The sequence below is a fragment of the Grammomys surdaster genome, unplaced genomic scaffold (genome assembly GCF_004785775.1).
Source record: "Grammomys surdaster isolate TR1022 unplaced genomic scaffold, NIH_TR_1.0 317, whole genome shotgun sequence".
In the NCBI taxonomy this organism is placed as follows: domain Eukaryota; kingdom Metazoa; phylum Chordata; class Mammalia; order Rodentia; family Muridae; genus Grammomys; species Grammomys surdaster.
The window spans coordinates 1663263-1690655 of record NW_021604736.1 but is presented as its reverse complement, the minus strand read 5'-3'; the positions used below and the strand labels follow the sequence as shown (position 1 = coordinate 1690655).

The 27393-nt window shown below is 42.1% G+C and overlaps 1 protein-coding gene across 2 annotated transcripts in view; it reads right to left on the bottom strand.

Annotated features, from left to right (window-relative positions):
- Arhgap26 (Rho GTPase activating protein 26) overlaps positions 1–27393 on the bottom strand; it is a 387278-nt gene that overhangs the window by 223211 nt on the left and 136674 nt on the right. For both annotated transcript variants that reach the window (XM_028777886.1, XM_028777885.1), the window contains exon 11: positions 13329–13407. In XM_028777886.1, coding sequence (XP_028633719.1) covers positions 13329–13407 — 79 coding nt within the window. The remainder of the gene's footprint in view (positions 1–13328; positions 13408–27393) is intronic.

Genomic DNA, 27393 nt, shown 5'->3' with positions numbered 1-27393 from the left:
GAGAGAGAGAGAGAGAGAGAGAGAGAGAGAGAGAGAGAAATTGAGAAGAGGGAAAAGAATAATAAATATGTAAATGCAACCTACTGAGTCCATTCAGTATTTCTGGTTTGTGTAACTGTATAACGTTTTAGGCCCGACCACTTGGTATTGTATAACCATGTAGGGTGCTCACCTCTGGGGAAAACTAATTCTCCCTACCTCCATAGTTTTTAATTGCTCATAGCTCTTCTTCCAGGGGTGGAGCCCAGGTGACTTCCCCCATCCATGCTGGCATGTCAGCCGCTGCTGTCATTGTTCAGGTTTTGTTTAATCGTCTACTGTTGATATTTCATATGGGCTTTTTTAAATCGCTTAAGGAAGAGCTTTAAAATCATATTGGAAATGACTTTGTTTTCAGTAGATGTTTACTTGTTCTGGTGTTTTCTTCTAGGGTTATGGAGCAGGATTTCTGGAATGAAACTAAAAGGAGTATGGTAGCTGTGCTGGGAGCCTTTCTAACTGAGCCATACTTGAAGCCAGTTCAGTTTGTGTTTGTTTGTTTGTTTGTTTGTTTGTTTGTTTGTTTAATGCTTATCTTGTTCCACACCTCACCACAAAGGAACAACTCAACTTACATTCTATTATTCAAAATGGCTCCAGGTCTGTCAACACTCTGTTTGAAGTACCACTTTAATTTGATTCACTAACTCATGACCACATTTGAGCTTCTAGGGTATAGGAGATCATTCTTTAAGTGAACACAGTTACTCCATCATCGATGGCCTTTCACACATGGGGAAAAAACAAAATGATCTCCATCCATGAACCACTCCTGTGACATCTGCAAGGATGCCAAAGGTCAGTGGTACCACAACTATTGAGTTGAGGGTCACACATAGAATATCTAGTATCTATGGATTCGGGTGTCTAAGCCAATCACTATAATGTACAAACTAAACTCGGCAAACTGCACAAGGCTGAACAGATGTTATGGGAAGACATGGTAGAAGAGAAATGTTCTAAAGGAACAGCTGTATCTAGGAGAACCACTGTATTCGGGAGAACAGCTGTATTCATGAGTACAGCTGTAGAGCAGGAAAAGTTTCTGTTGTTCTATATCACAGCTTGATAACTACAGCTCACAGAAATTAACGGAATATTTCAAAAGAGCTAGCAGAGAGAACTCTGAATGTTCCTAACACAAGGATAATAATCATAAATGTCTGAGGTGACAGAGGGATCAGCCACTCTGATGTGACCATCAGGAACCACTATACATATATCAAAATGTTAGACTGTTTCCCCAAAATATGAAATATTGCGAGACAAAAATGAAAATGTGTTTTAAAAAGAGGTAAATACACTATACATAAAGAAGATGGACTATAAGGCAATCTAAGAACCTGAGACAGAATACATAGCAGGAAGCTTCTGGAAGACAGAGAAACTTGACCGCACTAATTGTGGAATACTGTCTGAATACTCAACTCTGTGCATATCAGCTAGGGGAAATGTCCCTTTCAAAGGCTGAGCGTCTAACTGTTCCAAACATTATTGCTCTGCTATTTCCTCAGAACTGAAACACACCCTTCTGAGGGGAAGAGAAGAGCTCGTAAATCTTGGAAAGCTAATGAAATTTCTGAAACTCAGGAAGCTCAGAAAGTTTTTAAAGCCCCTCAACATTGTCATTGTGCAAGCAGGAAACACTTTCTGGGGAGAGGAAACTCTTCTTCAGCAAAGCTAGCATCAAGTTGGGCAGGGAGCTTCAGAGATGCAGGTTAGTTGTCCCCCATGACAGCATGAGCTTTAGTGATGCACTTCTCACTGAGTCACCAGGACTCCTGTAAGTAACGCCTTTGTGTTGGAGAGTTTTTGTCAGAGTCACTTGGGAAGAGAAAAATGCAATTGATTAATTGCCTCAATCAGATTAGTCTATGAGCATATCTGATGGCATTTTCTTAATGTCAATTGATGTATGAGGGCCTGGCCCACTATGCATGCCCTTCCTAGGCAGAAGGGTCTGAGTTATTTAAGAAAAGTATCCAAGCAAGCCAAAGGAAGCAAGCCAGTAAACAGCATTCCTCCATAGTCTCTGCCTTGAGTTCCTGCCTTGGCTTTACTCAACATAAGCTGTTGTCAACATAAACCCTTCCCTCCACAAGTTGCTTTTGGTCATGTGACCAAACATCTATCGCAGTGACCAAACATAAACTAGGATACCCCTCACCCACACTTCTGTAAACCCCAATAAAGTAACAGGATTACTAAGATAGAGTTGGGTTAAATTTTTTCTTTGATCAGTAGTGTATGTTCTATCTGTCATGAACAGGTGTTTATTCACATGTCCCCAAGGAAAGTCATGCAATAAGGATAAAATAACATTAAAGTGATACAATGACTAAAAGCAATGTGTTATCCTGGACTGAACAGCAATCTAGAAGGTAAACACATGAATTAGTCAGATAACTGGAGATTTTTTTAAAATATATAATACTGTGTTAATATTAATTTCCTTGGTATATAATTATACTATGATTATATAAAACAATAAAATTTAAGCTATCTAGGTAAAGAATGTTCTGGAATTCTTTGTAATACTTAAGTCTCAAAAGATTTTAAAATTAAAAAACTTTTAACTCTTTAATGAGCTATTGAAAACATACATACACACAGAGCCTGAAGCTCCAATAACTTCTTGATTTGCCAACAAGCCATATCCAGATGTAGGAAGTAAAATAGGGGTAGGGGGTGTTATATGAACCTGTGCCCCAATTCAAACGAAGAACTGGTGACAGAAACCTTTGGAGCCACGGCCTCATTCATGCTGCCCCCTCTAAAAAGGCTAGGCAATGGTTAGCCTAAGCCACAAACCTGAAGGAAGGAATTATGGAGCATGCAAACTGGGTATAAAACAGTTAACAAAACAGCAGTGGACAGAACAACAACTGTCCTACAGAGGAGATGTAGATACTGATGGCATCTTTCATGTCTTCTATTGGATGGAGCTCCAGGTAGAAATGCTGACTGATCACATGTTATGGGGTGTTAGGAACTGAGAGTTCTTCTAGTCACAAGTCCCCACAGCAGTGGTAGCTCCCTGAAAAGGAGCTACTTTCCCTTTCTCCTGGAAGGTTTAAAGGACTCTAGCAGACTTTGGAACAGCCCAGCAGAATGTTGAGGGCTGCCAGAGCACAGAGCAGGTGGCCCACAGGTCTCATTTCAGATCCTGTAGCCAAGGCTAAGAGAAGTACAGCTCAGGTAAGACACAAGATGTGCCCATTTGGATGCAATACCTCTCTCATTTATGGTTCCAAACCTGAGCAGCAGGAGGGGATGCTAGAAGACAAGAGATAGCCACAGAAACAAATAAGAAAGCCTGATCAGCCAAGGAGAGCCCAGTGGAAAAGCTAGGACCATGTCTCTGGCTTTGAAGGCAGAGCTGAGAAAACTGATGGGTGCCATCTCTAGGTCAGAAGAAAAGGAATCAAACTACTGCATATAGCATGAATCACACTTTATGCTTACATAGCATTAAAGTATGAATCACGCTATAGCAAGAGACCAATTTGGCAATAATATGAGAAATAATCTGGCTATATCTATTAAAATATTAAAATATACATATGCCCTGCACCTCTTTCAAACCTTTAGACGTGAGCATAAGATGTGTGGCAACAGCCCATTAATCCTGGGGATTTTGAAGGACCATAAACTAGGGCTTTAACAGAGCCGTGAAACACAGCACACTCAGCTTGGTGATATATTCACAAAAACTAAAATATGGAATTTCTTTAAAATGGACATAAGATCGAACAGTACTGTCTTTTATGGGTGGAATAGTTTTCCTTAGTCTCCAAGCTGTCACAACAGGGAGCTAACTCTACTTAATCAGTCAACTGTGGCTCTCTAATAACTCAGGCATGTGTACAGACAGCACATAGCTGGAAGCTGGGGAACCTGTATTACCTACCCAAGATCACAGACTCCCCAGCCTTCATAAGCAGCATTCCCTTTTCTGCAACAAGGTAGTAACTCTGCCTACACATGGGCCTCTTTCTGCTTCACAGCTATGAGGAAAAATCCATAGGGAACTACCAAAGCCTGGCTATATTTTATCTATAGGAATGACCAGTTCACACATTTAAACTTAATGTACTATTTTATACATAATCATAGGTGCCATGCCACCTACTCCTTACCTTCTAAACTAATGTACTATTAATTCAGTCATCTACTAATCTTCAAATATTCTGGCTATAAAGATATCAAAGTAAGAGAGAGAGAGAGAGAGAGAGAGAGAGAGGTGTTTCATTTATTTCACATGTATCAGTGTTTTGCCTGCATTTATGAATGTATACTGTGTGCTTTCCGGGAGAGGTCAGAAGAGGATAGCAGATCTCTTGGAACTGGAGCTGACACATTTTTTGAGCCACCATGTGGGTGCTAGAAATCAAGACAAGGTCTGCCCTAAGAACATTTTCTCTTAGCCACAGAGCCATCTCTCCAACTGAAGTGGAAATATCATTAATTAAAGAATCTTTGAGATGTGAAAGAGAACTAATACTTCTAAATAAGGACACACTGAAAGCAGCTTCAGACATAAATCACTGATGATAGTCAAGAGAATACATGAGAAGACAGTCTTAGGGTCAGAGCCAAGCTCCCTGGTTCTGGCAAACCTTGTGATTCCCAGTGACATCCTGAGCCACCTTGCCATAGAAAGATACTTCAGACATGATAGTGTCATTGTAGTGACTCTAAATTGCTTGCTTTTAGCAAACATGCCTAGCCACAACACACAGAGAGAAGGGGCAGCTCTGGGGATGAAGAAACTGGAAGAGAGAGATTTACTCTCTGAAGGTTCTCTGAGCTGTAGTATTCACACAGCCTGAAGGGAAATTTTATGTTTTGCTTGCTTCGCTTGTTGATCTTTTTGAGATTTGGTCTCATCCTGAAGGCTCATCCTCAGGGTGAAACAGAACTGACTGTGGAGCTCAGGCTGGCCTTGAACCTGCAGTGATCTTCCTAAATCAGCCACCTGGGTGTAGGGATGACAGGTGTAAGCCACCACTCTGCCTTTCATGTCCAATTTAACAATGGCCACAGCATTGTAAAATGAAAACTGATTTGACTGCAACAGTTAGTCTTGCTTGTCAGCCTAGATGTAGTCAAAGCAAACCTGGGAAAATCATTTTGAAGTTTTATGTGACTGGCTAACTTTGTCCTGTTTTGCTGTTGTTTTAGAATGATAAGTGTGGTGGTTTGAGTATGCTTGGCCCAGGGAGTGGCACTATTTGGAGGTGTGTGGCCTTGTTAGATAGAGTGGGTGTGGTCTTGTTGGAGGAAGTGTGTCCCTGTGGGTGTGGTCTTTAAGACCCTTGTCCTGGCTGCCTAGAAGCCAGTCTTCCTCTAAGTCTTCAGATGAAGATGTAAAACTGTCAGCTCCTCCTGCACCATGCCTGCCTGGATGCTTCCATGCTCAGAAGGACTGAACCTCTGAACCTGTAAGCCAGCTCCAATTAAATGTCCTTATAAGAGTTGCCTTGGTCATGGTGTCTCTTCATAGCAGTAAAACCCTAACTAAGACAACAGGAAACTGCGAATTAGTCAAAAGTGTACTATGACTTTTTTATTCAACTTCCCCCATGATAGTACTCATTGTAGATACTACAGTATCAGATCCAGAAAGTTATTATTAGTCACATAGTCTTAGCTATATTACATACCCCATTCATAATTTACCAGATCTTGCATATACTTTTTGGTGAGTGTGTGTAGTATATGTTCAACTATATGGAAATAGACACATACACTTTGATGTAGTTTCATAGAACTATCAGTCATAACACAAAACTGTGCTAGCCCCTCTGTTCTCCAACCTTGGTGTTCCCATCCCCTGGGAACTGTTGCTTTATTCTACATTTCTCTGTCACTTCAAGCATGCTACAGAATGGAAGCCTGCACTATATATCCATTCCCAGACATGCACTCTCAGCTGACATAATGCTCTGAGGTACATACAGCTGGTGGAGGGGTACCATGAGTCTGTTTCTTTCTACAGCAAGATAATAGTCCACTCTATGGATATAGCAGCTTTTGTATCTGCTTACCCTAGAAAAAGGACTTGGGTTAGTTCCAGTTTGGAGCTATCATGAACAAAGTTGCTACCAAAATATGTGTATAGAGTCACGTATCACATTTTCATATCTCTAGAGAAAATGTCTCAGTTCAATGGAAGGGTCCTATGGCAAGGTCACATTTGGTTTATTAACTAGAAGCTGCCATTAACTTTCCAAAGTAGTTGTTTCATTGTGTGCTCCTAACAACAATGTATAAGTAGACCTACTTCCTATAGGTCCCACAGTCATTCCTTGTTTTACTACTGTAAACTTGAATCTTCCATATAGGGAGCACATTATAGCACACTGTGGTTTTTCATTCTATTTTTGGAGATTATAATATAATTATATCATCATTTCCCCTGTCTTTTTCCTACCCCAGACCCTCCCATATACTACTCTCTTTGCCTTCTTTAAAACTGATGGCTTCTTTTTCCATTAATTGTTATATGAACATTCCTAACACATAAATACAGCTGGCTCAGTCTGTTAAATGTTACTTGTATGCATGGTTTTAGGGCTAACTAATTGATATTGAATAACAGTGCTAGATAGTTCTATGTCAACTTGACACAAGCTAGTCATCTGAAAGGAGAGGATAGTAATTAAGAAAAATGCCTCAATAAGATCGGGTTGTAGGCAGGCCCATAAGGCATATTTTTTTTAAATTAGTGATTGACAGAGGAGGGATAAACTCATTTTGGGCGATACAATCTGTGGTGATCTGAATGAAAATGCCCCCCCATAGACTCACAGGGAGTGGCAGTATTAGGAGGTGTGGCCTTATGGGAATAGGTGTGGCCTTGTTGGAGGCAGTGTGTCATTGGGAAGATGGGCTTTGAGATTTCAAAAGTTCAAGTCAGGCCTAGTGGCTCATTGTCTCTTCCTGCTGCCTGCCAATCCAGATATAGAACTTTCATCCCCTTCTCCAGCACCATGTCTACCTGCCATGATGATAATGGACTAAACCTCTGAACTGTATAAGCCAGCACCAACTAAATGTTTTCCTTTATAAGAGTTGCCATGGTTATGATGTCTCTTCACAGCAATAAAATCCTAAGACACCATTCCTGGGCTTGTGGTCCTAGGTGCTATAAGAAAGCAGACTCAGCAAGCCATGAAGAGCAAGCCAGTAAGCAGCACCCCTCCATAGCTTCTGCATCAGCTCCTGCCTCCAGGTTCCAGACCTGCTTGTCCTGACTTCCTGTCCTGTTCCTGTCCTGACTTCCTTCAGGATGGACTAAAATATGTAGGTGTGTCAATTAACCTTTTCCTCCCCAATTTGCTGTCAGTCATAATGTTTCATCATAGCAATAGTGACCATAAATAAGACAATGACCAATTGGAGAGTTCTTCCCTGGGGAAGATTTCCTCCTGCTCTCAGCATTCCTTAGTTGTTTACAGTTCTCTATGTAGGGTGGAGGTCTCCTAGGCTTTCCTCCATCCACTTCAGCATGTGTATCATGGTCATCCTTGTTCAGCTCATGCTTAGCTAGCTATGCTGAGGAGACTTTCTGGGCAAAGTTTCTGACATTCATAGGAGACACAATCTCACAGCGAACTCCCTGATCCTTCGACCCTTACAGTCTTTCCATCCCTCTTCTGCAATGATTCCTGTGCCTTAGGTAGATCTGTCGGCTGGGACTGGGCACTATAATTCTGTAATTTGATTGATTGTGGTTTTCTGTAATGACCTCCACACACCATGGTTTTAACTTGCATTTCCCTAATGGGTAAAGATATGGAACATCTTTATGTAGTTTCTATAACTTTATTTTAAGCGTCACTGTGTTTTTATTTATATGTGTGCATGTGCATTCAGGTGGCTATAGAGGCCAGAAGAGGGTATCAGATGCCCAAAGCTAGGCAGTTGTGAAGTGCCTATGATAGGTGGTAGGAACCAAATTCTGGTCCTCTACAAGAACAGTAGTTGCTCTTAACTCTTCAGCCTTTTCTTCAGCACCTATAAATTTATTTTAAAGCAGCTCTTTGTGCCTTCTGTCTAGATCCTAACTGGGTGTTTAACTATTTTAAGAGTTCTTTTTACATTTTTATAAGCAGGTGCTTTATTTTAAAACTGCCTGGTAAACATTTTCATCCACTCTAGAGATTCTCTTTCCTTCTTCTCAACAGGATCTTGTGTGTACAAAAGCAAAAGTTTTAAATTTGCTGAAGAAATAATTTTTCCTCTTTTTCCTCCTAAATTTTCAGGACCATATTTTTGGTATCATGTTGAAAAATTCATGTAGCCCAGTATCAAAACATTTTTTATCTTAGTCTTCTAAAAGTCTTATAGTTTTATATTTTATACAGAAATCTATGATTCACTTTGAAATTAATTCATATGTAAAATATAAAATTTAAGTTGAGGTTCCTGGTTTTTGCCTACAGTGTCTATTACTTTGAAAAGTACTATTTGTGGGGTTTTTGTTGATTCAAAAAGAAAGAAAGGAAGAAAGAAAGAAAGAAAGAAAGAAAGAAAGAAAGAAAGAAACCTTTTTTCTTTATTGAATTGCTTTTGCACTTCTGTCTAAAATCAATTGTGCATGTCTGTGGAAATCTATTTCTGGGTTCTTTATTCTGTTCCATTGATCTAAGTGTCTGTCCTCTGTCAATACAACATCTTGATTATTGTCACTATAAAGGAAGTCTTAAAATAGAGTAGAATAAATCATCTCACTTCATTCCTTTTTTTTAAGTTTCTTTAGCTCCTCTGCCTTCTGCACCTTTACATATAAATTTTAGAGAGAATTTGCCGCAATCTTGATAGAAATTGCGTTACACCTACAGATCTGTTTGGAGAGAGCTGTCTCATTTACAAACTGATTCCCCTGATCTGTGGATGCAGTACACCTCTCCATTCTTTTGGCTCTGCTTTTATGACACTTTCCAGGGCTTACTTAAATCTGCGCCAAGGCATTATTTGGGGGTGGGGGGTGAATACAATGTGTTTATAAGTTTGGATACCATTTGCTTATTACTATGTTAAAAAACTATAACGGTGGGGTAGGGAAAGAATCTAATACCCTCTCTGAGACCTTACCATCTAATTCCTAGTGCTTATTGGGGGGGTTGTTTGTTTGTTTGTTTGTTTTGGACTACTAGGCATTTTCTAAATAGATAATCATGCTATATGAAAATATGACAATTTACATCTCTCTTTCCAGTATATCAGTCTTTTGTATTATTTTCTTGCTCTCATGCACCTGCTAAGAGTCCCGGTACTCAGCTGAACGAGTGGTGTCCGTCCTAGTCTTGGTGGGAAACACCTTATCTTTTATGCCAGGTGTGACATTAGTGATGCATGTGTGATCAAGTATCGAAGATCAGGCTCTCTGAACAGAAGGGTTAGTAGAAGATGGGTCTCAGAGTAAAGAAACTACATTTTTCCCCAATCTCATGCCCACTCTCCTCAGCCATGCAGCAATAACTTTTCTCCAGAGGATGCCAACATTCATCATTAGTGATGATGATGGTTTTAGTGAGCGTATCAAGTCTGGTCACTTAATCTACTACATCCTCTGCACTTACTTCAACAAAATTAAAATATGCAAAGAACCTTTACCAATGTATGTACAGACCAAAAGCTTAACCCAGATGTAACTTGTTTCTTTTATAAGCAAAATCTCACAAAAAGACAGCTGTACTCATTCACTGGTATCCTGTCTTTGACTACTTTTGAACAAATATGGCAAACTTCCATAACTACAGCAGCCACTATGTGTCCCACAGAGTCTGAAATACTATCTGTTCAGTTTCACAATTTTACTGGCACAAATTCCTAATAATAAGACATAAAGATTAGGAATACAGGCCATTGGTAGAACACTTACAAAGCATGCTCAAGGCCCTGGGCTTAAATTCCAGTATCATGTGCGCGCGCGCACACACACACACAAATTCAAATTGGAAGTAAACCTGAACTACATAGTGAGAACATCTCAGAAAATGAAGGTGACAAAGATGAAGATGATGGTATGATTATGATTGATTGTGATATATGTCTAGATATCACCTAGAATAGTTAAGAAACCTCTTGCTGTATATGGAAAGAATACATTAGAAAATAAAGCTAGCGCCAGGGCGGCGGTGGCGCACGCCTTTAATCCCAGCACTTGGGAGGCAGAGGCAGGCGGATTTCTGAGTTCGAGGCCAGTCTGGTCTACAGAGTGATTTCCAGGACAGCCAGAGATATACAGAGAAACCCTGTCTTGAGAAAAAAAATAGAAAGAAAGAAAAAGAAAATAAAGCTAGCAGCAAAGCTACCAACTCTGAACATTATGTAACTGATTCAAATGGGCCAAAATATACTACAGTGTGGTGTTTTCAGTTACACCATCAAACAAACCAGCTTTTTCTCAAGCAAGTTTGAACAGGAGCCCCTTCATTTGAGTTGAAAGATCTCATTGATATGTGGATAAAATCTATAACCTTTAATGTTAAAATATAGCTCCAGCTTCTTCCTCTATCACATACCCATCAATACCACAAAAATATTCAACATGTCTTTAAGACAGACTATGTCTTATAGGCCAAAAACTGTGGTTTATGTAATAATTAACATGTTACAAAAATCAACTAAGCTGGGGTTTATTTAGACACCCCCCCAAACCATCCTAACAATGTTACTGAACAATGAAAGAACAAAAAGAAACTAAAATTCCCCAGCACCACCTCTAAAAACATCATAATACTGAGTAATATTCTAAGCCAGCAGGTGCCCAAATTTATATCTCCCTGACATAAGAAAGTCTCTCAATATTAGAGAATTACTCTAAGATCAGCTTGTGGAAAAGCCAACCAGACAAAGCCAAAACTCCCAAGGGGACATATTTAACTAATTAGGGAGGAGGTGATTAAAATGGAGCTGCTAATTGTCTACTATGCTCTCAGCAGTGGGAGACAAAATTACACCTCATGTTACTGTCAATTACACGGTCCTCATTTGTCTGTATTTATCTTTCCCTTTAGGACACTAGAAAGCACACAGAGGTGCAGTTTCCAGCACAAGGTATACGTTCCTCTGTGACAACAGGTTTATAGAAAGTTTAGAGACAGAATTATCTCTCGTTTAGACTTATTATTAATGTGTACATTCTGGAGCAAAAAAGATGCTTCTCTTCAAGAGTCTTTCCATCTGCAGCGGCCATGTGTTAGCCTATGGGAAGACTGAAGTGGTTAGTAAGAAGCCAACTATACACCGTGCAGAACAAATATCAAGTGGTGGGAGGAGTGGAAGGAAGAGGAGGCTTAAAACAGTGGGAAGGCAGAATCGGAAGCTGAGTTGGGGGCAGTGAGGAATGAGGTTTTCCTTGTTCTATTTCAGTTCTGTTTTGTTTTTTGAACATATACCAATAATTTCATGCAATGAAAGGAGTTCCTATCCTATGAGTTTGGGGAGTCATTCGAGAGAGCCAGAAAAATTAAGTGATGCAAAAGTAACTGAGCATGAATCCTTAGGAGACAGTCTGAAAATGTATCTCTGTGAGATGAAACCTAAATACATCTAGAGAAAGACCTCAGCTGTGTCACTCTAGCACACCTGCCGGCCATTCCCAGCAGCATCTCTCCTCTTCTTCCCTGCAGTGTACTAGGCACTGACTGGCAGGGCCAGTGGCTACCTACCTGCATCTGGATGTCCTCATTCTCATCTGAGGGCAGATACAGCCACATCATGTTTACTAATGGAAGCAGCATGTGACCTCTAAGTTCTTCACAATGCTTCCAACTCCATTTCCAAGCTGGAGCAGGGAAATGACAGAATCCAGGACACCATGGGTTAAGGGGGCAGAGCAGTCATGCTGGGTAAGGGCCCAAGTGAGAGCTCTGACAGCCACACCCACTTCTCTCCACATGTGCTACTATGCTGTGTCTTCACTGGCTAGCAGCTGGCATGTTCTCTATAGAGACAGCCACTTATTATCTGTGAGGCTTGCAGTGAGTTATTTAACCTTCATAACCCTGTTTTCTCATCTATAAAATGAATCACAACACCTATTTTCCTAAAACAGTAAGAAATAAGTAGGTTTTATAAATCTATAAGACACACACACACACTTCTCAACTGGGCTTGGTTCTATGGATAACAATGTATATAGGGGAAAATGAGGCTATCTTATCTTTGGCCCAAGAAAGGAATTCAGATTAAACAGTTGTTTCATTATAGTCCATCCAGTTCTGCCTCATCTTTAAGTAGTTGCTTAAATATGGATCTATATTACTAAAGTTTATGCACATACTGGTTTGTATTTTGTTGACCAGATTGAGTCCTGTGTTTATATAACAGACAGATGAGTAGAACAGCACATTCGTGTATATGGCCATATCGTCCCACCAGCACAGGCTAGGAAAGAGCCACAGAGGAACTGAGATCGTCTGCAAGGGACAATGGCTTGATTCATGGTGTCCTCTAGGCAGCAGAAGCATGATCTGCCTTTGCAGGTACACACTTCCCCCTTTGGATCATGCCTTTATCCATGTAGAGTCTCTTCACCTTTTATGATGGAACTTAGCTATACTCAGGGTTTTTGTGACCTTTTAATAGTGTACACTTAACACTGTAGTTGAGACTCTCAGCATCAAGATAAAAAGGCCTGCTCTGGGACTTACCCCAGAGCACTCAGATGGCTTTTACGTGTCACATGTTGCATAACAACCACAAGGTCACATAACCCTGCTGAGGCCAGCATCTCTGAAATGGGAACACAGATCATGTGGCCAGGTTTAACTGCTTCCATCTATCGTGATAATGTCCCACTGCTTACCATGAGGTGTGAATCACCATTGCAATGGGAAACCTAACCAGATGACAGTGATAAAGATGCTCCACCTCCTATGTAGACTTTTACAACTGTATATCCCATTAAAAGCAGCCAGTCTCATGCTTTGCAGCCTACTTTGTGAAGGCAATGTATGACCAATAGCCATTCAGTAATCCAGACCACTCTGCTTCTTTAAGAGATCCAAAGACAATATGCTTGTATCTATAATGGGGAAACCTTCTGGACCATCACACAGAACTTCTACCTTAAGGGCCAAGGCCAAAACCTGGGAGCTACATACACACAGAAGCAACTGTAGTATCTACAACATCAACCTATGAATAAAAAATGCCCCTGGGACATTGGTTTCAAAGACTCCAGGCTTTTGAGCAGTAGCAAACCCTCTCAGTAGGGAAGCAGAACACAACCCAGGGTCTTTATTGTTCCACTTCCCTGAATTGTTACTTACAGGTTCCCGGCCATCCATGGCTTCCATCCAGAGCCTACGGTCCTCTTCCGACAATGCCTGCATGGTGATAACCCCTGGCCTACAGAGAAAGGAGAGACACAGACATGACCACAGGGTCACACAAAGAGGCACTGGCAACATTCTTAATCATTTTCTTAAGAATATCTAAGACATACCCACTTATCAGCGTGAGAGGATGCTGAAGCCAACTACATGAAGAGAGGCGCAGCCTTCTGCTCCTGTTAGCCTCCCTCCCATCTCAGAGAGCAAAACCACCTCCTCACATCCTTTTCAATATGCCTGTCTCTCTCAAGAGCTAGAGGTAAAGGACAAGATTTATTAACTACCTGGTTCCCTTAGAGCTTGTTTGTTCTAAATGGACTGTGATCATTTGCTTAACAAGGTGCTTTGTACAAGGATGGAACATAGTATTTTCTAAAGTGAATTGCGTTGACTGTGGATAAAGAGAGACATACCCATATTGAATACTTCAACTTTCTTAGCATCAAATCCACTGCCTTCTAAACCGCTTTTGCCAGCAAATTTATGAAGTGAATTAGCTTTGTAAATACTGTTAGATTAAATGTATGTAAAATGTTTTAATGACTACCCATATGCCAGAAGCCCAGTGCCGCTCAGTTTGCAAGCTCTCCTTGAAATCTACTTTCTAGTCACAATGAGCACAATCTCTCCAGACAGTTCACAGAGCATCAAACCCTGCTTCCTTTACAAATGGCACGCCTCACAGAAAAGGCTGGGCAATAAAATGACCTGAGGAGAATGTCACACACTCCTCAAGGCAGAGTTTCTTTAGTCAGTGTTGGTCCCATGTTGCCCACAAACCATTTCTCCTCCAAACATATATGCATTCTGATGGAACAATTTCATGTGAATCAAATTGATAAAGAGCACAGCAACCCTCAAAAATTCCAGCACTGGTGGATCCCACCTCTAGCTAAGGAGTTACTGGCAGCTGATGGCTGCTGGAAGAGAAAGTTGCCTGCCCCTCACCCCCAGGGACGTGGCCCCTGATAGCCTGCCCATGTTCTAATGGTCAGCCCTACACCCTGCAAACACTGACAGCACTAACTCACTTAGAATATATAATTGAAGTTGTCAGAGAGTAGTGGGGGATATGAACAGGCCCAGAGGGAAGGGAGGACTCAAAGTATGAATTTGATCAAAACACATGTGTACATATATAAAATCCTCAAACAATAAATTAAATTTATTTTTTAAGTTTAAGAATAGCTCTTTTAAACCCTCATCTTCAAAGTTTGAGAAATCTTGAAAGAGACAAAGAGAGATGCAACTGATCAAGAACTAAAGTCCAGTTGCCCTTTGTGCCCACACGCCCTCAGTGTGGTACTAAAAGCCTAGGACCAAGACAGCAAGCATCTTGCCATTCTCCATCACCTCTGGTCACCGACTGTTTCCACTGTTCAATCAGTAGGATATATGATGTGCCATATGTGTCTTTTCACCCACTGTCCTTCAGTGCCTTCCATCTACACTTTCATAGCTGTAAGGATGAAAGTACAAGGGTCAGGGATGGGAGGAACATGGGGTGAAGGAGAAAGGGGAGAGAGGGGAGGAGAGGAGATGGCCACACAAGTCTACCTCGACTGAGGCAGACAGAAGGGGAGAATATATAAGGTTTAGAGGACACGGCTGTGTTGAAGACTGATTCCTGAGAAGGAGGTCATCCCTTGAAGCCACACTGGGTATTAGCACCACAGGAGAAAGGTGAGACCAAGGACAGACTGACTCTTCTTTCCACAGCATCTGCCAGGGCTCTCCCCCTCTTCTCAGACTCAAATGACCATCTCTCCAGCAGCCCCTTTGATGTGCCAGACTCCCCATGTACCCACAGACTGCACTCAGCTGTGCTTCCACAGAACCGAGCCTGTGGCCTGGAGACAGAGCAGATTTGATATTCCCCTCCCACCTTTCAAATCCAAGCACAAGGTGCTTTGAAATCAAAAGCCTGAGAAGCTACAGCCTGCTACAACGTCTACAAGCCCCAGCTTCCTTCTCCAGTGCTACCCTACTTTTTCTTATTTGTTTATTTTGCTTTCTTTGCTGGCACCACCTGTTTGAGTCAAGCAATCCATCTTTATAAAAAAAAAATGTAGATTCCCAACCCAACTCCACCCTACTGAGACTGAACTTCTGGGCTGGGCCTGGAAAATCAGATGGGGGAGGCACCCAGGACTCAAAGTGGGTGACCTTAACCAAAATGCCCATCAGTGGGGAGATGGAACCCGAAGAGACTACCTCCAGTAGTTAAACAGGGGCCCTAGTGGAGGAATTGGGACACCAATCCACCTTCAAAATTTTTGACCCAAAATTGTTCCTATCTAAAAGAAATACAGGGACAAAAATGGAGCAGAGACTGAAGGAATGGCCGACCAGTGAGTGGTCCAACTTGGGATCCATCCCATGGGCGGGCACTAAACCCTGACACTATTACTGATGCTATGTTGTGCTCGCAAGCATAGTATGGCTGTCCTCTGAGAGGTTCTACCAGCATCTGACTGAGATGAATGCAGATACTTTCAGGCAAGCACTGGACTGAGGTTGGGGACCCCTATGGAAGTTAGGGGAAGGACTGAAGGAGCTGAAGGGGATGGCAACCCCATAGGAAGACCAACAGTGTCAACCAACCAGGACCCCTTGGAGCTCCCAGAGACTAAGCCACCAACCAAAGAACATACATGGGCTCTCCAGGCACATATGTAGCAGAGTACTTGTCTGTCCTTAGTGGGAGAGGACGTGCCTAAACCTGTAGAGACTTGATACCCCAGGGAAGGGGGTTTAGGGGGTTACTCTCTCAAAGGCAAAGAGGGGGATGGGGGATGAGGAAGGGAGACACTTGGGATTTAAATAAATAAAATAATTAAATTTTTTTAAAATGTAGATTTCCAATCCAACCCCACCCTACTGAAACTGAACTTCTGTGCTGGGCCTGGGAAATCAGAGCTAAGGCAGCTCTCTCGGTGATCCTGATACATAGCTATGCCTAAGGCCCATGCCCTGAACCACCTCCACCCCAACACTCTTCCTTCTGGGTTCTCTGTAGTAGAGATACTAACACCCTCCTCTCTATGCTGGGAATCAAGCAGCCAACATAACTCCAGTTCCCTTCCTGCAAGAAAACAATTGTAAACACAAGAGTTGCCCAAACACCAAGAGTACAGAGGTATCACAGATGTCACATCAACTTCATGGCCTATGGCATGATATTTCCACACAAAGCCACCAAGAGGAAGTTCAGAAAAACTCAGAGGCAGTAAAGGGGCAGGAAATATGATTGGGCCCTAGTAACTAGGGAAGCCAGTGTGACTGTTGTTACTTCAAACAGAAATAACAAAATACAAATTATTTTTCACATGTGTGGGGAGTGACACTCTGGAGGGGAGATAGCAAATAAAGTGGATATAACACATTTAGTTATAATTCTATTCCCAAAACTTAGAGAATTTTCTCAGCTTCATATATGTACACTGGATACAGCACTATACTTTTTTAGGTAGAAATACCTATATTTTTCATTTATTAAATTAAAAATACTAATATAAATCCTATATAGGACTTTCCTAAGAACCCAAGATAAAAGGGTCAACTTTATCTTAGAACCAAACAATAATTTATTCTCATAATTACCTTCTCAAGTCTCCTAGATTGGTAAAATAGCTCCAGAAAAAAATAAAACAAGAATAAAACCATGATGTGAAACGGCATATTAGCAAACTTTCAAACTTTCTCTTATAGCATGTCCTATTTAGTTCCTGTTTGAAATGTGTGTCAGTTTTTCACAGAAAACTGAGGGAGTAAGGGAGAAAGGAGAGGACACATGGGACATGGAAGGGAAATATAAGCCAATGGTAGACAAATAGGGTGCAGGGCTGGAGATGTTCCTGGTTCTATACACCACTGTGCTCCAGCAACATTGTAACAGATGTTACAACATTGTAACATTGTAACAGTTTAGCCTAGCTAGGTACACCACCTGCTGTGCTAAGCACTCAATAAATTAGTCCTCATGCCTACACTGGAAGTAAATGCATTTTCACTACTCTCGTTCAAAAGTCAAGAAAACTAAGACTAAAAGGGTAAGAACTTTGTCCCTGATTACAGTCAGCAAGTTACAGGGCCAGGACATGACCACCAACCAACTCCTAACCCTGGCATGTGATATCATCTCAATGTGGGGGCACCAGAGCCCCTAGGGAATTGTGTTCACTACCTAATTCCTTTGGCATCAAAACTGACTAGTGATTCCTACAGCTCCTTAAAGAACTCCTACATGGAATCAAATGTGACAGTGACGAATGTCTCTGTAAACCCAGAGTGCTTCATAAATATTCTTCCCACAAGTGTCTGCCCAGGCTCTCCCTCCAGAACACAGTCATACCACACAAGATTGAGACAACTTTCAGCAGCAGTGGTTCCTCACATTTTACCTCAAGACAATGAAGTGAAAGAGAGGCCTTTTTTTTTTTTAATAGAACAAAACAAGTGCTGTTGGCAGAGTCTAAGGGCCAGAGAAATGGATCTCTGCTGTGAGACTGTAACCCCTAAAACTTTCAGGGAAACTACACCTATGAAGTCTCACCAGCATGGCTGCCTAAACAAGATCTGAATAAGGATAACAGCAGCAAACACGCTAACATGGAGGGGTGAATTTCACAGGGACCAGCCGTAGACCAAGAACTAAATGCTACTAAGTGCTCTGCCCTGGAATCATATGCATACAAGTAACATTATATGGACTGAGCAGACTGTATTTATTTATTTAAGAAATATGTATACATGTGTGCGACAACTACAGAAAAAGAGGACAGAAGCCATGAACTGGGATAGGGGAGCACATGAAGTGTTAGAGGAAAGAGAAAGGAGATATATATATATAATATTTTAATTTAAAAAGTTTTAAAAGTGCTATCATAAAGAAAATGAACACTGGTAGGTTAGACCTTATCAAAATAAAAAGATGCATTTATTAGAATATAATATTAAGAGAATGAAATAATATGGGAGTATAGTTGATTCAATAGAGTGTTTATCTCAGTGCATGAGGTTCTGAGTTGAGATCCCACACCACATAAAACAGATATAATGAAACACATCTACAGTTCTACTGCATGGGAGGCAGAGGCAGAGGGACCAGAAGTTCAAAGTCATCTTCAGTAACTTCAAAGCCAGCTACATGAACCCATCTCTAAAAAATTTCTCAAATTAAAAATATTGAGAATGAAAGAGCTAATATTTTTAATATCTATCTCCAACAAGGTCCATATTCCAGATATGTGAAGAATGCTAACAAACGGGGAAAATTAACAACAAAATTCAATCAAAATCTTTATAGACACTTCATAAGAGAATATATCTAAGAGTCCGAGATTTGGCTCAGCAGGTAAGGCTTCTTCAGAAATCTCCAGCTCAGTTCATGGCACCCATTGTCAAGCAGTTCATAACTGCCTTTAACTCCAACCCCACAGGACCCAACGCTCTCTTCTGGCCTACATGGGTAGTTACATACTGTTGTGGGTCCATAAGGAGTGGCATTATTCTTAAGCGTGTCCTTGTTGGAGGAAGTGTGCCAATGAAGGCTTTGAGGTTTCAGAAACTCAGGTCAGAACTAGTGGCTCTCAGTCTTTTCCTGCTGCCTGCTGATCCAGACATAGAACTCTCAGCTGCCTCTCTTGCACCATGTCTGCCTGCATGCCTCTATGCTTTCGACCATGACAGTACAGATTAAACCTCTGAACTATAAGCCAGCCCCAATTCAACATTTTCCTTTATAAGGTCATGGTATCTCCTCAAAGCAATAAAACCCTAAGATGGATACATATGACAGAGGCGGGGGGAGGGGAGGAGGGAGGGGGAGAGGGAGGAGAGGCAGAGGGGAGAGGGAGAGGGAGGAGAGGGAGAGGGGAGAGGGACAGGGAGGAGAGGGAGAGGGGAGAGGGAGAAGGGAGAGGGGAGAGGGAGAGGGAGGAGAGGGAGAGGGGAGAGGGAGAGGGAAAAGGGAGAGGGAGGAGAGGGAGAGGGAAAAGGGAGAGGGAAAAGGGAGAGGGAGGAGAGGGAGAGAGAAGAAGGAGAGGGAAAAGGGAGAGGGGAGAGGGAGAGGGAAGAGGGAAGGTGAGAGGGAGAGGGGAGAGGGAGGGATAGACAGATGGAGGGAGGGAGAGGGAGAGAATGAAACAGACAGATAAAGACACAATTATAGAGAGACAGAAATAGAAAGAAAGACAGAGACACATAATTAAAAAGTAAAAAGGGGAGATTCAAATGGCCAGTAGATATAAGAAGCAGACATCAAATGGTTACTCATTGAGGAGATGTAATTTAGAAGCAGAATGAGCTCCATCTAGCACCTCCTGAATGAAGAACATTAAAAGGTCACTTGGTAATTTAGTGGTGTGATTCCTAGGCTTTGATGGTGAGAAATTAAATGAAGAAGGACATTTTCAGTATCCACTAGAACTAAGCTGCACACGTCACTGAGCCGTACTACACCCATACGCTTCATCAGGAAAAAAGAGGGCCTATGTCCTCCAAGGCACCTCCAAGGACATTGCCATGTCATTCATAATACCACAACTGCAGCAACAATGGCTAACGAAAGAGGACATACAAATTGTTGCCTATCTAAGTGTTAGGACCCCAGGCAACAACTGAAAACAGCAACTAGCATGGCACAGAATGGTTAGGTATGAACCTCACAGATGGTGAGGAAAAGGCTACAGTCTGAAGACTGTAGTTTCATGGTGTTCAAACTCTTAAAAACCTCACACAAGACAGAAGAATTATTTTCCCTCCAAGGAGACGGCAGTATCTGGTGATGAGGATGAGGAAAACTTCAAGGCTATAAATGTTCATCTTGATCAGGGTCTTTGTCTGTATGTACATACACTTAGACTTCATTTATGCTTAGCCATAAACATAGACTTGAGATATGTGTAATTCTACAGTGGTATCTTAATTAAAAACTTTTAACTGTCCAAGAGTTACAACGTCTTAACAACACTTTAGCTTGCCTACTATTCGGGATATGGGATTTTCAGGTTCAGGAAGGCAGATAGAGAGGTCTGATTGCTTTTCTCTGGGGTTGGCAGAGTTATATGTTTGGCCATATTACAAACTCAAAGAAGTGCATCATACATTTCCAAGTGGAAGGCAAAAAAGTAAATACTCCAGAAACTTAGTCATTCCCACACTGGCAAATGAGGGATGATAGCAAGTATGGAAGAGGAACAAAGCAATGCCTGGAAAAAGCAGGAGAATCATTTAAAAGGGGGAAAGAAACAAGGTGCTAGCACCATGGTCCACCCAATAACCAACACCCTCAGACCCAAAATCACGCCCCTACCACAAACACCAGCCCTGACATCATGGCTGTTTCCTTTTCCCACCCCAATAACAGCTTCAAAGTGAACTGCTACTCCAGCCTAAAACTAATGCCTGACAACTGATAAGGGCAGTGAAGTCTGCAGCAAATACTAGAACCTCTCCAGAGAAGTTCCCTCCAGTCACCAGATGAGAGAGGGTGCGAATAATTTAAATATCCTTTCTGGAGCCCAACCATAAAATTCTCCTCAAAAGCCAGCATTTCTTCACCATAAACGCACTGTTAGTGCTGGGGTTCAAGCAGCCTGAGAGCATCAACACCTGCAAGTTTCTCAATGCTGCTACACTCTCGACATGAGAATGATGCAGAAAATGGTCCTCCAGCATTACTAGAAAAGAACAAGAGAGAAACTTGTGGGGAGGGAAGGAAAGGGACAGGAGTGGGAGGGAGGTGGGAGGTAGAAAGTGCGAACAGTCTGGAAGTGAAGTGTGTGTATGTGTGTGTGTGTGTGTGTGTGTGTGTGTCTGTGTGTGAAATTCTCAAGCATGGTAAGAATAATAAAGGGAAGACAGTCCTCACTTAAATCAAGGCAAACTGCTACCCCATCCCCATGTCCCTTCCAGTGCTGGCTTCCAAAAAGAGACTGTGAAGGGAAGATGCTTAGTGGTTTGTTCCTCCTGGCTTGCTCAGCCTGCTTTTGTACACCACAACCAAGGGTGGCACCACACACAGTAAGCTGGGCCCTCCCACATCAATCATTAATCTGGAAAATGCCCTAAGGACTTGCCTACATGTCAATCTGATGGAGGCAATTTCTCATCTGAGGTTACTGTCCCCAGATAACACTAGCCAATGTCAAACTGACAAAAATAAACAAAATCAAAAAGAACCCTAACTAACCAAGAGAGCATTATATCCTGAATGCTAGGACCACCAATGTCTATCACAGCCCTCTATTATCAGCCAAGAACAATCAAAAGCACATCCATGGCTGAGTCTAGGGTTCCTCAACAACTTTCTAGTTCTAATCTTAATTCACGAACCAGAGTCAACAATAGTGATCTCAGTGGTTTGGCAATTTACCCACTTCCTATTGGACAAGGAAATGCTAGAACTGACTCCACCCAATTGAAACAAACACAACCAGAACCTCACAGTACTGTTCTCTCTAAATCAACCTCCAAAGACCTAGGGCTTACTCAAATCTCCAGTTGGCAAGAGCTCTCTCCTAACTCCTATCCACACCACTTAGGGTCAGGTTGACAGTAAAGGAAGGACTATGGGACCCACAAAACTTACTGTAGCCTGCATGTGAAATGTGTCCCACTGTGCTCTCAAGTTGGGAAAGTGAAGGCTGGGAGAATGGGCTTCCTATTCCTGGGTGAAAGGGGCTCATCAGAGGCCAGGAACATGCAGCACTGCCGGGCAAACAGCTTCTTGATACTTCCTATACAAAGAAAAGTCTGCACAGATATGACCAAAGCCATGGAGAACAACCTTGGAGAATGGTATCTGACCTACCTCTGCTTATAGAAAGCAGATAATCAGTCAAGTGGAGGGAGCTAGGCAAGAAGCTCTTTACTCTCCCAAGGAAAACAGAGTTGGGTTCCTTTCTCTAATACCTGTAGCCTTTATATCTCTTCTGCAGTTTTACTTGTGGTTAGAGGCATTCGAATTAAGCAAGAGTGGAGCAAGTACAGGTCACAGAGGCAGTTACCACCTGTCAAGGGGTATCCTGGTAACCCAGATGGATTACAGGTGAGAGAAACTAGAGGTCACAGGTTGGCGACCCCCACATATAGCTAAGATTTATTTCTTATTACATGCCAAACACTGTGCTAAGGATTTTATCAACTGTCACTTCTTTCTCACAATAAACATATAAATTAAATGTGAATAATTGGGCCCCCTTTATCTTATTCAGCTGCTTATTTACTCTGTGTGTGTGTGTGTGTGTGTGTATGTGTGTGTCTTATTTGTGTTGCTGGCAATTGAACCTGGGGCTCAGACATGCTAGGCAGGCATTCTACATCTCCAGCCCTTTGGCACTCTTTCTAAAAGTAAAAGATGCCACATTGCTATGAAGGGCTAACTCTGGCATTGCATCCAAGTGGGCCAGAAACTAAAACAAGGCCTCTAGTTAAGCCATAATGCTGCAGGGACCTTATCTGTAACAAGTGCATGTGCCCTAGAGTCCAAGACGACTATCAACTTGGACAGAGGAAGGAAGGGAGTAACCTTCTTCCACACACTCCCTAAGATGTTTTCCTAAGCAGCTTCTAATCAATTATCTAGAAAGAATCTGATTCTAATGAATGAATGGATCATAATCAACGAAAGCCTACAGCACCCACCTCCTGAGAGGAAAGGTTGGAGAATGAGTAGGACCTTGGCAATAGGAACAGTCCAGAGAATAAACACTGCCTACTCTATCAGACAGTTTCACACGGAGTTATTTTAGAAGATGTTAAAGTCCTAGAACACCAGATGAATTTCTAGCATACTAAACTTTGTGGCCCATGAATGTTACTGCTACTGACTTTTAAGTGAGTACTGTGTGCCAGCCACAGCAATGGGCACAGGTTACCACAATGCACCAGGAAAAAGCATTTCTTTCTAATGGGATGGGTGCAGCACAAGGCCAACGGGAATCCTTGTTACTGCTACTGACAGCAAGCTAAGCAAGTCTCTCCTTAGGTTTATCTGCCATGCTCTGCACCATTTGGGCTCTTCGGCCTCATGGTGAACAGAACAGGTGAAATTTACTGCTTCATTGCTTTCTTTCTTGGAATTTATGAAATAGAAAATTTTTGGTGTTGAAGTTTTTTGTTTTTTTTTTAAGTCCTATGTTGAGAAACTGGCAGATAAATGTGTGTACTCCCCAACAAATTTCACTGCCGTGATTAGAGAATAGAAGTCAGGTTCCCTAGGTCACCCTCCCATCCACTCCACTAACCACCAAAGCCTACTTAAAACAGGTTCAAACAGCCAATGTTCTCACTTAATTAGAAGGCAAAACAAAACTCCCAAAACTTCAGTAAGTTCTGACTTTGGGAACTCAAGAATCCAAGAACTTCTCAAATGGGTTGCTATCTATCCCTAAGAGCCAGGAAGCAATTCAGAAAGAATGATGCCCATCCCCCACCAGCCACCCCACCCCTGGCCATGAAGTCAGAGTAGCATAACACCCTCTGAGGAAGGAAAAGCCATTTCCTGCCTGAAAGGTCAATGGCACTGAGACCAGCACTCCAACCCAATGGGCAGGAAGGCAAAGTCAAGTAGCATTTCAAACAGGCAGTGAGAAGGGGAGGGACGGGAAGCCCAAAACCAGGAAAAACAGTTCATAGGCTCTGTGGCTCTGTGACATAAAGACTGCAGTGGGACAGAGAAGCCTGGTTCTCGACACAGGCTGGACAGAAGGACAAGTGTGCTCACATGCACCATCCCGAAGCAAAGAATCTAGCACCTTGGTTCACCCAGCTAAACTACAATATTTAAAGAGGCCTGACTAACTGGGCAGGCCAGCTAGCTGTTGCCAGAGAGCAGGTATGAACGATCTGTGAAAATGGTGAAAGGAAGGAGCTTCAAGAGAAAGAGTGAGTCACTGAAAACACTCTCTGCCTTAAGTAGTAATACTCATATAAACTGTCACTTCTACAGAAACCACACACGCAGCTGTCTTCGAATCACCAGTGTATAAATGACAAGTACCATTCAACTGACCCAAGAGCAACCAATGCACGTACAAAACTGCCATCTAGAGGCTGAACATTCAAACAGTCCGTTACATAAGAGGATCGATCCTCTTTGGAAAACAATCTCAAGAGTCACAAAGTCTCACAAAGACACACAAAACGACCCATCCATGTACTCATACCAAGGCAGAGCATAAACTGCCTTCATTTAAAATCAGAATGGTTTCCTGGGGAGATCATCAACTGAATGTGGACATAAAACTTTCTCTTTTGTGGGGATCAGGTTATGAAGCACAGCCTTGCATGCAGAATCTCCCCCTAGCGGGCCTTCTTCACATGGACCCTTCCTGTGCTCTCATATCGATGATAAATGGACAAGGCTGTGGGAAAAAAGCAAGCTTACAGCAAGGCGGCGGCGTAGGAAAAACTTTTAGCAAAGGTAAGTTTTAGCATAAACCTTAAAAATTAAGTCCCACAGTTTGGAGCACACAAAAACAACATCTGCACACATGGGTCACCATCAGAGAGGCATACTGCTATATCCCATCTTCAAATTAATCCTGGCAGTCACCATCAGCTCCAGCTTAGTACTACTGCTCCTGTGGCTAGTGAAAGTCAGGTCCTAATTCAAACCCAGGGCGTCTTCAATCTTTTATTTAGCCTATAATATGCAACCTTCTGTGGAAACACAACTTGGAAAGATGCTTGCTGACTGACTGGAGGGTACTAATTTTTTTTTTAATTCAGATCTTCCATAAATATCTAGCTTCTGTTATTCTGGCTTCAATTATAGTACTATATCTCTACACAAAAGCAAATTGTGTGTGTACTTGCTAGAGCTTTAATTTAATTAACAGCTAACTAATGTTCTCTAATCTCATCACTAAACTCCCAAAGGAAAAAATAAATAATGCAATTCCAAAACTGTATTCACCATAAAAAATTAAAATTGGGCAATCATATATACATAGCACTATTAGTAAAGGTTACAAGAAATTATGGGGGGGTTTTTTTGCCTCTAAAAGCAAATCATCTAAGATAAACAGAACTAAACAGAAGTACCCAAGACATTCCAAAGTGAACAGCTTAGCCAGCCAATACAAAGAAACTGTGTTACCGGGCTACTGCAGGGTACCTGTGGGGAAGGAGGGGCAGAATTGGCGGAGTGTGTGTAAGGGAGAGCTGAGAAAGGCTCAGGAAAGCTAGTTCACTACTGCTAGTGTGGCATTTGCAGGAGACCTTCGGAATGACCCAAAGAACTAGGTGAGGCTTCTACAAAAGAAAAACCAACAGACTAATAAAGCTTCCTACACGGACGTCTGTCACAAGAGTCTAAGCTGCGCCTGGGGTGCAGGCCTGTAGTCTCATGGACTTGGGGGACTGAGACAGAAACAGTGAATTCAAGGGTATAGATGTCTCTGTTCCACTTGTGGTCCCAGGTTCCCTGTCCCCTGTGTCATTCTTCACCACCACCACCTAGTGATCTGTCTTTGTGGCACTTCTGCATTTGGCAGTGCCAAAGAGAAGCGTTTAACAGACAGTTTATGTCGGAGTCAGATAGTCTTCAAAAAAACTAAAACATTCTAATTGTTTCCTTTCCCTGAGTATAAACATTACCCGCCACCCCTCCACCCTGACTCAGTGAATCAAAAGAGCCCTTTAGTTTCTATTTCTATTATTTCCAGTATGGTCTAGTGGCCTCCTGGAAAACATTAGGGAGAAAATCTATGTGTCACTTACATCTGTGAGAAATTTCTTTAAAACAAACCAAGGGATGCTGGCAAGGGACTACCCCCATGATTCTTCAGCTTAAGGAAATATTTTCCCTACACTTGCTCACTAATTTCCATAAGATGGTGCATGATGGTGTTAGTTATTCCAGTGACTGAACACAGACTGGTTAGTATTAATGAGCCACAGATGACTACCAAGAAAGGCTGCTTGTCTATGATGCCCACTTGTAACCCAAGAAGTTTACACTCTGAATTCTCACAAAAAAATCCTGACACACTTCAAGAAAAAAAGAAGTTAAAACCAGTCAGTTAACCAATGTAAAATATAAACTTTAAAGAGCTAGGTCTGTAGCATGATGATACAAAGACCACAAAAAAGTAATTTTTGCTTTTTAAAGCTACTAACCTGAAGCTACTGATGAAGAAAGAGGGGAGAGAGGAGAAGGCATGATGGGAAATGGAGAGGGGAGGGCTGGATGGGAGGAAGCAGCAGAAAAGATAAGGCAGCTGATGCAAATGGTCTATTTGACAAAGTGGGGTTTGGGGGTGCGTACTGGCCGCCATTTAAAAGGTCTTGGGTGCTGGCCTTCCGCCTCACTGACAGACCCTCCCTGCTCAACACTAAGCTAGCTCCCTGGCCCTCAATAATGAAGTACCACTCAGTAGGAAGGCAGGGTGTGGGGAAAGTTGATTCCTCCTCAAGTCCACTGAATCTACTTCATGCCTTCCTTCCCCGCTGGTGGATTACTAGCAGCCTCGTGTTTCTTTACTTGAATACCATGCTCACGCTGTTCTCTGTCTTCACAATCATGGGGCGTTTCTCTACAGGTATGCGTGCTTCTGCATCTGTAGCTCCCTGTTAACTAGGATGCCAGCTATGGTGAATCAGGGCCTGTCTTCATTTCTTCTCCTGTTACTGTGACAAAATGCTCTGAACAAAACCAACGCAGGGGAGACAGGATTTGTTTTAGCTTATAGCTCCAGATTACATCCCATAGTAGTGGGAAAGTCATGGCTCTAGATGCTCAAGACAAACTCATTACATGGCGTCCAGGTGTGGACGCCAGGAGCGCTGAGCACATGCATGCTACGCTCAGCTCACTCTATCTGTTTTATACAGTCAAGGATCCAAATCCACTTTAAGGCTGTGCCTTCCCACATCAATTGACATCATCAAGACAGCCCCCTCAGACAAGTTCATAAGCCAGCCTAATCTAGACCACTCCTCAATGATGCTTTCTTTCAGTTGATCTAGAATGTGCCAAGCTGACAGTTACAAC